The sequence below is a fragment of the Solea senegalensis genome, linkage group LG8 (assembly GCF_019176455.1).
Source record: "Solea senegalensis isolate Sse05_10M linkage group LG8, IFAPA_SoseM_1, whole genome shotgun sequence".
Taxonomy (NCBI): Eukaryota; Metazoa; Chordata; class Actinopteri; order Pleuronectiformes; family Soleidae; genus Solea; species Solea senegalensis.
In genome coordinates this window covers 14,552,425-14,564,247 of record NC_058028.1, presented here as the reverse complement: position 1 = coordinate 14,564,247, position 11,823 = coordinate 14,552,425, and the positions used below count along the sequence as shown (strand labels likewise).

At 39.1% G+C, this 11,823-nt stretch overlaps 1 protein-coding gene across 3 annotated transcripts; it reads left to right on the top strand.

Moving 5' to 3' along the window:
• The first annotated feature begins 956 nt into the window (after positions 1-956).
• Positions 957-5,190, top strand: il10ra (interleukin 10 receptor, alpha). Of its 3 annotated transcripts, none has more exons than XM_044031474.1 (7): positions 957-1,270; positions 1,728-1,851; positions 2,051-2,220; positions 2,375-2,517; positions 2,682-2,850; positions 3,425-3,543; positions 3,746-5,190. In XM_044031474.1, the coding sequence occupies exons 1-7, from the start codon at positions 1,186-1,188 to the stop codon at positions 4,601-4,603; spliced, it is 1,668 nt and encodes a 555-aa protein (XP_043887409.1). In that variant the 5' UTR covers positions 957-1,185; the 3' UTR covers positions 4,604-5,190. The 3 variants fall into 3 exon arrangements, with proteins under 3 accessions (XP_043887409.1, XP_043887407.1, XP_043887408.1); XM_044031472.1 differs by having other exon boundaries at positions 1,722-1,851; XM_044031473.1 differs by having other exon boundaries at positions 958-1,270; positions 1,725-1,851.
• Positions 5,191-11,823: the final 6,633 nt, after the last annotated feature.

The window sequence follows — 11,823 nt, the reverse complement described above, 5'->3', positions numbered from 1 at the left end:
CCATTTTATCAAAAGTCCATCTTGTTATTGCACTTTTAACACAGCAGCATCCAGCAACCACAAGGGTAATTTCTTGTTTGTGGAAAGAGTGAAAGTCAGTAAGTGACTGGTATTCTGCATAAATGAATAGGGACTGTTAAAGATGACCAATACAACCTTTGTTTTTTATCATGCATTTCTTTTAAGTGATTTCCTGTGAGTGGGATGAAGAACGGAGGCTCCAGAATCTTTTGGTTTGTTGAGATAGAGATTTTACTGTCAGATGATTCACTTTTTAAAAGGTCATGGCTCTTCAACGTTACATCAGTTAACATGAGTTGATTTGAATTTGAACCTTTACCCTGCAAAATAATGGATTAACAATGAAACAGTATTTCTATGGCGCTTGCAGATTCAGTACTGATATTAACACAATAAACCTTTCACTCAGATTACCATGGAAGTCAAGTGTGTATTTTTAGGCGTGCCTTATCCTCTCACTGCTCTTTGCAAAAAAAACACCAGTTGTGCAGTTAACCACAAGAGAGGATTTATAGACACAGACTCAGAGAAAGAGCCAAAAAGGCATCAATGCACAAATTAACCACAGCCAAACTAAGACCAGGTGTTTGCTCCTGGTGCAAATGTTTTATCATAAAAGCTAAGGAATGACAAATGATTATTCTCTTTTAAAACACCAGAATGATTCAACAACATTTTTTAAATAAAGCGGAAGGAGAATCATGAATGCTTCGATTTTCCTTTCCTTTGCTTCTCTTTCTTTGAACCTTGTGAGTGTTTTGTTTTTTGTTCCCCAACAGCCCTCCATTGCAGTTCACTGTGCATCATGTACTTAGTGAATAAGTGGAAAGAGGAAACAGTCTGGTGAGAGCGAGAGAGAGATGAAACTTGAGGTGACGTCATGGCAGGAAACGTGTCGTCGTAGAGGGAGGGGAGTTGAGCAAGATAGGAAGGTATCTAGAGAGAGCTATGTATATAACAGAATTTGTGGGGTAAACCTGGTTTTTATTCTTCAAACAGACATCACTGTGCGAGAACTGCCGCTTCTGCTCAGTCTACATTTATCAAACACAGTTACACAGAGTTGTTAAGGAACAAAAAGATGTGTCTACAGTTTAATTTGCCACAGTGATGCCTGGACCAACGGATTACACTGGTGACTACCGTGTGGATTACGTGTGAATAATGATTCTCCGGACATCAGAAATCGATAAAAGCAACAAGATGCCAGTTCTTCTCTCCCTGGTTATCTGTATAAACTCTCTGTCAGGTAATTATGAACCCTTTTAAAAGTTACGTCTTTGTCTCTTTATTTTTCTCTTTTTTCTTTTTTACAATACCATGTTTATCATGGGGAAATTAACCAATTTTGTCCTTGTGGGATTGTTTGTGATCAATTTGAGTGAAATACTGTGGGACAAATTCAGATTCAGATAATTCAGATATTGGAGGGGAAAGAAGAGATCTAATCTTAAATGTTCCTGTTCCACACTGGTAAATGATTATGCAGCTATAGTAGAAGTGGTTATTTCTCAGTTCTCTTTCATGACGCCCAGAGTGTTGAAGTGACCAGAAATCCCCAAAATTTGGAAACCATGAGGTCACCATGAGATTAGTTGTTTTAACAATGTAAATATAAGAACCATCCAGTATTATTATATAGTGCAGTTATTTCTCCTGTATGCAGTTTTAAAATAACATTGAAAAAACTTTTTTTTTTGCAGCAGCAGTACTGGGTGTTCCTAAGCCTGCTGACGTGAAAGTTAACATTTCAGATGGAGAGGTAATAGTATATTGGAAACAACCCGTGGACGCCCCCTCAAACTCCAAGTACAACGTAGAAATGGCAAAGTAAGCTTCACTCACCAGTCACAGTGTCCTTTTCACTCACATCCTGTTATTTTGCAATTCAAACTTCCCAGTATTCTCAACCTTCATTTCCATTTGCCCACGGACTGAAATTTGTTTGTCTCTCACCTCAATAATTCAATTAAATGTTAAGACTTTATTTCGTCTTTGTTGTAAACATATGACTCCAACCCTTCCACAGGTACATTGATGATTGGGCCAAAGTAAGAAGCTGCACAAAGATCACCAACACCTTCTGTGTCCTGAGCGGCCTTATTCACGACTACAACACTCTGTACAAGGTCAGAGTTCAGCTGGTCGTGGGAGACGACACATCTGTGTGGACATCAAAGAAGGTTCGCCCAAATGAAAGTAAGCATGGTTACTCGTTGAGCTACTTACTTTGCTAAGCTGTGACTGGTATGACAGGACTAGTAATAATAACATAGTATTTTGGATTTGTAATTGTTCTATAATGACAAACTATAAGGCTGTTTTCATATCTTTACACTCTTTAATCCTTCAGGTAAACTATCCCCTCCCACCTTCACTTTGTTGGCTACATCCAGCACACTCTCAGTCTATGTTCACCAAAAACCCATTCTGAGAATGCTCTTTCCTTATGGCCTCACCTACACCATCTACTTGGAGGAGGCAGGACAAAATAAGGTGGGCATCAGCATTAAAGGCGCAATTGCAGCCACTAATCTAACTGACAAGGCTGATTAAAGACATGGATTAACCATTTTGTTTTGATCACATTTCTCAATGCAGCTATATGTATGTATCTTTACATATACCATTTCATTCACATTTTGATTTTTACCCAACAGACGACCATAGCATACCTGAAGGATGACGTAGGGGACGACCAGAGGAACACGACTTTCAGGTCTCTCAAATGGGAAAGAGTGTACTGTGTCAGCATGAGCGTAGAAGGCAATGGAGCCATTTTCCAAAGTCCTGTGTCATCGAAACAGTGTCTGCTGCTACCTGAGAGAGGTAAGGAAAAAACATAATAAAGATTAAACACAACTATGAGATGACAGCTTTAAATAGTATTCTAAGTCGTCACCCAGGTAAAGAAACACTGCTAAAAATGTAACATACGGCATATAAAAATGTTGTGACTTCCTCAGACAGCATCCAGATAAGGGCCAGTTCAGGCAGTGATGTGGCACTGCTGGCTTACATCTGGCCCAGACAGAATGGATGTGAGCCAAAAGTGGCCCAGATGTGAAATATGGCCCTAATATGTAAATCTGGTTCTGTTTTGGAAACTATGCAGTGCTGTTGGCAACATGTAATCTGGCTGTTACCCTAAGGTGGATGTCATAAATAATAAATTATTATCTTTAGATAAATGTGGGTGAGCACAACATTGACATGTGGCAATGTAGGGGCAAAAAAAAGTAAAATCAATACTAATCTGCATCATTCTTTTGTTTAACATGGTTGCTACATCTTTGAAATATTTTTTCGAGCAAAAAGTAAAGTTCAACACAAGTTTCAATCTATATATCTGGAGAAATCCACCATCACGCCTATTAAATTATTTTGTTATTGCTCTCTTCAGAATGGTTCGTAATTGCAGCAGCATCCTCGTCTATTCTGGGAGTGCTGGCAATGATTGCTATCATTGCAATCATCCTCATGTGTTACCTGAGACGTCCAGAAAAAACACCTGCTGCGCTGGTAAGTAGATGTAGAAAATTGATTAGAAATTTCAGTAATATAAATTGTATCCAGCCAACAGTGTAGGAAACATGAAGGAAATCTTCACTATTAAAAGATAAAAAAAGCTGATTGTGGACACTGCCTCGCATTAAGCTCAAGGTGACAATAAAACAATGTGAAAAAAAGACTACAGCCTTTGTCTTCTCTTGTTTCGCCCCAGAAATCTCCAGTACGTTACTGGCTTCCACTACCTATTGAAGAGGGCGTCATGGAGACAGTCACAGACAGAGGATGGTTCCTATCCAGTTACAAACCAGAAGTCAAAAACTGTGACAATGACCCACAGACCCATGTTACGGTAACAGACGACAATGAAAAGGAAGACAGAAGGACAAGCATGGACAGTGGAGTCAGCATGGAATCCAGCTCTGCTACAAACAACAGAGGAAGTCCAGTAACGAGACAGGGAGACAGTGGCTGTGGAAGCATGGGAGGACCAGAGAGCTCCTCCTGCAGTCAGGCAGATTACCCCCTGCAGGATGAGGGCACTGACATTGACAAAGTTCGGAAGAGGGAGGACAGCGGCGTGGGGCTGGGCTGCCAGATTGATTCTTTTTCCGTTACTCTGGATCAACCAGACAGCAGGCTTGTGCAGGAGTCTGGTTCTGGTGGGAACTACCGCACGCAGAGCCCCTCTGCAGTGCAGATCCACGAAGAGGAGTTTAAGCAGAAAAGTTCAGATACAGTTTTGGCTGAAGTGGTCACAGGTTACAGGGCTGGTCCTCAGCTGTGCATCTGTTCAGGAGCAGGTCAGTGCACATGGTGCCACAAAAAGTGTCACAGTGGATCTGATGTTATCAAACAAAACAGCATGGGTAACACGTATCCAAGTTGTTACAAAAAATCACAAATGGACACTGTCACGGTGGATGATTTTACAAACACTTTTTCACAACTAGGGGAAATGTTCCCTCTGCTAACAACATTACCTCCACTGCCCCTGCTGGAGAGAGGACATGACCTCAATATGAATAATGTGTTCCTTTCTCTGAGCGACATACAGCTGAACACTGACTAACAAACTGTGGAATGTAACAAGCACTATTTATAAAACTATGCTGATGTTACCTTCCTGAGTGGAAAACACTCCTTTTTTCTTCAGATATCTCGTGTTGAATCATGAGATATGGAGTATGGAGCGGGAAACAGAGCTGCTAAAACTCTTGCAGGTTGCACAGCTTCTGGCTGGGAGCTGTTGCTTTGATTCCCATGAGATGGACAGATGGAGACTCAAATGTCAAAGACCCTATTTAAACCCGTGTCGTAGGGTTTATGTAAAACTGACAAGACAGCATGCCGGAAGTGAAACTGATGTGGGGGAGCAATGAAAATGAACGGTTTAACAGATACATGTTTATGGATATTTTGTTCTCCCACCTCTGCCGACAAAGAACTGACTCTTTTGGTTTCTGATAATTTCGCAACTTACAATTATTCTGCAATTATTTGCAAAATAAAGTGATTTTCAGGGAACAGAAAAAAAGGAACCGACAGTCCTTCACTTTCAGCTAGTGACTCTCATTATGTCATACTGCAGACTCCTCTTTTAGCTACTTCCTGTATATATTATTTATTAAACATTATTAAACATATTGTTGAACTGTTTTGATGTGATTCTGCGTTTTCCTTTTTCTTTTTACAAGTGAACAAAAAAGAGCCCTCCCTGATGCTTAATGTCAGATATTCATTAAAAACACCATATGAGTAAACAAATCATATGATGTTGATTTTCAGAAACCGTGAGTCAAGCAAACACAAGGAAAACCCTGAAACGAGAAAACTTGTACCTGTTGGGGAAATTAAAATATTACATATCTATTTTCTGTACATGGGATTCCCAGTTGTAAAATAACAGGAACCAGAGCAGTGGTTTTAAAGCTTGTAAAGTGAGAAACAAACACTTCCTCTCTCTCTCTCTCTCTCTCTCTCTCTCCCCGCCTTCGACTCATTTAAAAGAAATTAACTCCATGATGAAAATAACAAGAGATATTATTAGCGAGGCTGAATTTTCATAGACACTTAACAGTATCCTCACAACTCCGACCTCTCCTTACATGGCATTAAGCACACAGAAGGGAGATACTTTTTAGCAAACAACATTATTTAAAAAAATGAAAAAGTGTTACAGGTTTGTAGGTGAATATTCTTGTGTGCAGAGCACACACCCTGTCAACCTGCCAAATCTCTTGTCGTAACCAGTGACACCGGTACTCCCATGGAATAATTACAATCTGTTGTCTCTCAAAAACTTCACATAAATAAATTTTGATGCAACGTCCTTTGACAAGATGTAGTCAAAAGCATTAGCTTCTCAAATGTTCAGCCCGCAATTAAATGAGGCCATAATAAAAACCGGTTGCATGTTTTAATGCGGCCACTGCGTGGTACATGGTATCAACGTCAGTTCAGGGGCACGTCAGTGTGAGGAGTGCAACTGAAGACTGATCTTAGTCTTGAAACCACTGTGTGAAGATCTTAGTCTCGTCTTAGACTTGCACAGATGTATACTCGGTCTTGTCCTCGTCTCAAACATAGAGGAAACCAAAAGTGTTTTTTTATATGAATCACTATTATGAAAATTTCTATCTTCAAATGCAACCAATAACATACGCAGTGAGAATGTTTTTGTCACCAAAAACAGCAGCTGTGTGTCGCTTCCCTTCCAGTTTGTTGTTATTTATATAACATCTGAAGAAAAACACTACACATCACTACACATAATAAACATATCAATACTTTTCCTGGGTACAGGCAGATGAAGAATGACTTTCTTAATTCCAAAAACAGTAAAGCTGCATTTCCACCGGCTCTCCTCGCCTCAGCACGATTAGGTTGCATCTCCACTACAAAAAAGTACCTACTAGTCATCACTGTACGGCTGAGTGAAACTGCGGTGACTTGTTTTATACGCGACACACACCCACACACACAAGTGACTAGTGACTTTACACCACACACTGTAGTTGTTGGAGATTAACCCATGTTTTTAGGATTGTTAAGTAGTTAATTTATCTACAATTCGGCACTGTTCAGCTTGATTTCTGTCCACACGTCTCCGGAGTACAGCCTCCTACTCCACAGACTACAGCGGCAGCAGTCTGTGGCTCACGATCAGCGGCGCTGTTCTTAAATACACCACTCCACTTTAAAAGACTCCTGTTAAATATAGAGGTTTCCCTGGTAGTTGTTGGAGATTAACCCATGTTGTTAGGATTGTTAAGTAGTTTTAAGTGATCTACAGTTTGGCACTGTTTGGCTTGATTTGTGTGTGGGAGGTTTCTTCCTGTGACGGGACTCAGTGGCCGGGAGTCTGACCAATCATCGCATAGTACCTGCTTTTAAGCACGCATGGAACCTCGCCTGAGCAGGTACTAAAAGTAGTACCTGGTACCAGATACTAGGCTAGAGGAAACGCTACTTAAACCGTGCCGTGCTGAGGCGAGAAGAGCCGGTGGAAATGCGCCATAACAGATCAAATATATGCACAAGCCGTCTAGGCATGGACTCTGCACATTAAAATGAAACTAGTAAAACATTAAAGTGGTAAAAGTCTTTTAAATGCATCATAGGCGTTCCTGATTACAATGCATTTAGGTTATTAGTTGTAGCATTGGCCCCTCAGAGATATCTACATCTATCTGTGTGTGTGTGTTTGGGGGTCTGATTGTTACATATAATTAGAATTCTTTCATTTTCAGTCAAGTTTGCTATTTCAGTTTTTTTCAAAAAAACACCCTAAAAGTCTTGACCTTGTCTTGATATCTAGCCTGTGGTCTTTATTATGTCAAGACTTGGTCTCAGTTGAGGATGTTATGTCTGTTTTTGACTGACCCTAAAATTTGACCTTTCTCCAGTTTAAAGTAGACAGTTTAGATCAGAAAAACATCCGATGAAGAGAAACACGTTTTTGTTATATTAGAGGAAAAAAGATGAGACACTGAAGTTCTGGCAAATATGAGAGCATTGAAAAGTAAACACATGTGGAGGGAAGTCACCTGCATTTTACAAGAAAACTGATCTGCCTGGTTACTGTGGTTAAGCTGTTGATATTCTGACTTCACCTCAAAAGTCACTTTGTTTCTTTGTGTGTGTGTGCGTGTGTGTCTGCTTCTCATTAAAAACAGCATCGCACTGAATTATACATTTAAATTTAAATGTTTTATAATTTTATTTCAATATTTTAAAGTACATGACAAGACATAAAAATACAACAGCTTACTGTACCATTCCATTCCTTCATTCATTTGAAGGCAAAGTAGACATTTTATAATGTTGGCAAAGGGGCAGTGATATGGTTTGATAGCATCACACCACCCAGGTAGGTTAAAGGTTATTCTTAAATAATATTTAATTTAATCTTGGGGTTAAATAAAAAAGCAGCAAGTCACAAACAGGAAGAAATAATAGAACATTGAAAATAAGATGTATGGCATGTAGGCAAGTGGCAGAGTGAGTGAACGGGTGAGTTTTCCATGCTGATGGTTGTCAGAATCAACTGCATCACACTTATTTTACCCTGCTGCTGATTGTAAAGGGAGAGGAGGACTTCTTCAAACCGACCGTGCTGCAGAAAGACAGAGGAGATCAAACACCATGCTTGTCCATGCAAATATAAAACTTCTGTATGTATGAGGGGAAAAAGGATTATTTGGCCTATGTAGCCTACTTACGTGAGCACTTTGTCTTTTAATGATGGCTCTGAAGGAGAAAGAGGAGAAAGTACAAAGAAAGTGCATTATGACAATTGAGTGACAGATTCATTTAACTGCCTTCGTACATTTTAAACATGCATGTCTGTTTCACAAGGTTCAAGCAAAGTCACCCAGAATAAAAAAGCTATATCAATAAATGTAGCTTTATTTATGCTGATTTGAAATATCCATCTCTGAGATGTGCTTTCAAATGAACATCCTTTCACTAAACTGACAGTCAGCATTTCTTCATATTCTTTCAGTACAAAGTATAAAAACTGTCTTTGGATTAAAGTAGAAGAAATGTTGCTGCTGAAAGTGGAGCACAAAAATGCAACTTTGTGCAGCACAAAGTTCATTCACCTCCACTGTAGCAGTGAGGCTGCAGAGACGCACATCAAAACCAAATTGATGAAGAGATAAGACAGAAAGTATGTTTTTGTATCATTACATTCCAGCTCCACTCACCTTTTTTCTTGCAGCACTTCTTGCACCTTTGGCATCTGTACTTGCAGCAGAACTGTAAGATGCCAACAGTGAACAGGACTGCCAGTATAGTGAAGCCCACAATGATCCCAACTGCTGTTGAGTTTACCCTGCTCGCTGCAAATAAACATACAGGGGTAATTATATCGTGACCAGAGACGAGCACTCGTCTGTGAGCATTCAACAACAAAAAAGAGGCAAATTAATGACAAAAGATCTTCTTCATTTTACAGGTTATCACATCACTGACATCCAGATGGTCTGCCTGGGCCTAATTCAAAAACTCAATATAAATATCTGTTTGTTATGAATGAATATTCACAATGATCGATGTCTGGGAAGGATCTGGCATCATTAGCAGTTTGGATAGACACTGAAAACCGTGTGAATGTAGTTTGAGAGTTCATACGGTACATCATGCCAGCAGCTGGATAATGTTATGATCCGATCATGTTTTGTCACTGACGTACATAGAATTTAGAACAGCTCGATGGAGAAATCTTTACTAGTTAACTACTGTTTACCCAGGGTTTTAACTTTCAAACACAAAAACACTTTTTGCTTGTATATTTCTCATATACAAGCAACAATGACAAAAGTGAGGTTTAAACTCTAATCTGAAAAGTTGTCAGCTAATACACTCCAAAGCTTGTATCCTCTCACTAAATAAGACAAAAAAAGTATTATTTCTGAGTGAAATGTACAAGGAGCAAAAAAGAAAGGTAAATCATGCTTTGGAAGTTGTTTGTGTGTCACAAACCATACAAACATTAGTGAAATAAGCTCAGTTAATCAGTTAAAAGACTCTTACCATAACTCCCCATAGCTGGTGAGCCAGGGTGACAGATGTTATCTTGTGTCGGTCCTGTCCTCTTCTCCCTCTTCAAGTGCTGTAGAATTCTGTCACTCACACACTTGGTTTTTGTCTTTGAATTAAAGTATTTTAACACTTGTCTCGGAAGAGCAAAATCTGCTGCTTACTTCTTTGCCCACGTCAGGCTGTTAATGTCCCCATACCAGTCATACTTGAAACTGGTTTATCTTCTTTCTTTATCCTGCCTTTTTGCCTTCCCTTTATTAGCAAATGCTAAAAAGAAAGAGGATTTAAGGACCAATCGTTCTCACGCGGATAATCATGTGAAGCGACTGCTGTTTTGACATTGTCTCTAAAGTTTTGTGATACTGTGTAACATGGCAACTTTTCACAAGAAACCCATCCACTTGCATGACAGTTTCACTGAAATTCAACAGGACACAAGCACGGCCAGAAGCTACTCAACAGCCTAAAGAGACTGAAGAGAACTATCTCATCCCCACAATAAAGTTCCTTACAATTCAGTTTCCATCACAGCTTCAACAATAGCTTCTATTTCCAGCTCTCTGAAATCCTTCATACACCTGAATCAAATGACACTTGGGGACTCCTACTGGACGATGGGAGGTGATACACGTCTTCATTGAAAGAAAACCATGATGCAAACATTGGCTGTACCTACATTGAATGTGGCCTGTTAGTAGAACCAAAGCTTCTGACTACAAGACGTCATCATATTTAATATGAAAGCTAATCTGCAACAATCTGTGACTTTTTTTAACCCATTCAAAGGTTATACAAGTCTGAAAGATGTCACCACTCAACCACACGATGTTATCAGTTCCTGGTGGTAAAAGGTTTATTCTCATTTCACAGGGTTAGATGATTAACACTCTTAATTCTGCTGCCTTCCCTTTCAATGATTTGATTTAGATGGTTGATGACATCAATTTAACTGCTAAGCATGACTTTTAACGTCCCTTAAACGCCCCCACATTCATCTGAAATTTAAACTGAACTAACATTCATTCTGAACTAATTTTTCCTTTCTTTTCAAATGAGTATTTAATTTGAATCTTTTCCAAAATGCAAGAAGTTACTCTATTTCAACCAATAGTCTGAATTAAATTATTGTGTTTACATTGATGCCTATTGCTCCTTTCTTGCTACCTTTAAATCCTCTCAAATTTTAGTGCAAGATTAGATCAGTCACGACGAAAGTTACTACCGGGTCTGAATGCGGCCTTCACAAAGACAAACATGTAAATGGTAAATGGTAGACTTGCTAAACAACACCATAACAGCTTTGGCATTGTTTGAATAATGGCATCAGCTAAAAGTGCTGCTGTTCCACCTCACAGAGCAACAACTATGGTGGGAGGTGCTCATTATGAATGCTCCAGGCAGTAAAATTAACTAAGCTCTCTTTTTAAAAGACAAGTCAAATTAAGTTTTGTTCAATCTCCCCTGAGATGTGATCAAAAAAATGACTCCTCACTGCAGGAAACTCAAACCCACAGAAAGAAAAATCTTAATCTTTTAGACAGCATGTCTAAAATGAATGACACTTGTGGCAAATAACAACCTTTAGTATGTTATACAATAGAACAATAGAACTGTGAAATAATTTAATAGCATTCATCATGCTATGCTTTACTTTTAATTTGCTGCAATTTGTATCTAGAGTGAAGTTATAATGGGGTCTTGAGGGTGTTTGTGTGACCTTTTCCTGCTTCCTGTAAAATTATCTACTGATCCTTTATTCTGTACCTGCCTTTATGAGCAGAGGGACTATTTCTGGGAATTTCTTGCAACCACAGCGACATTTTCCAGGAAATAATTGGCATTATTGCCATTATTCTATAGGCCTCTTTATGAAGACTGTATCCATCACTCTGTCATGAGAAACAGTCAGATGCGTACACACAGCCTGCAGGGGTCACATAAAAAGTATAAAAAGTTTCTATTTCCTGGTTCTCAGTGTTTAGCAAAAGTACTTCCTTATACTGTAAACCTACTCGATAAAGTCGGTCAGGTGAGGTGAGTGACAAGTGACTCAGCGTGTATTGTATTATCACTGATGTAATGCTATTTTGGAATATCCAAATCTAAACACTTTAGACAACAAATGCCACAATAAAAAGAAAAAGCCCCTTCTTTACTTGTCCTTTTTTCCTGGAAATGCCATTTGTATTTTCCTCACTAACTTTATAGATAATATATGCTGACATTAGGTTGAAAACAATT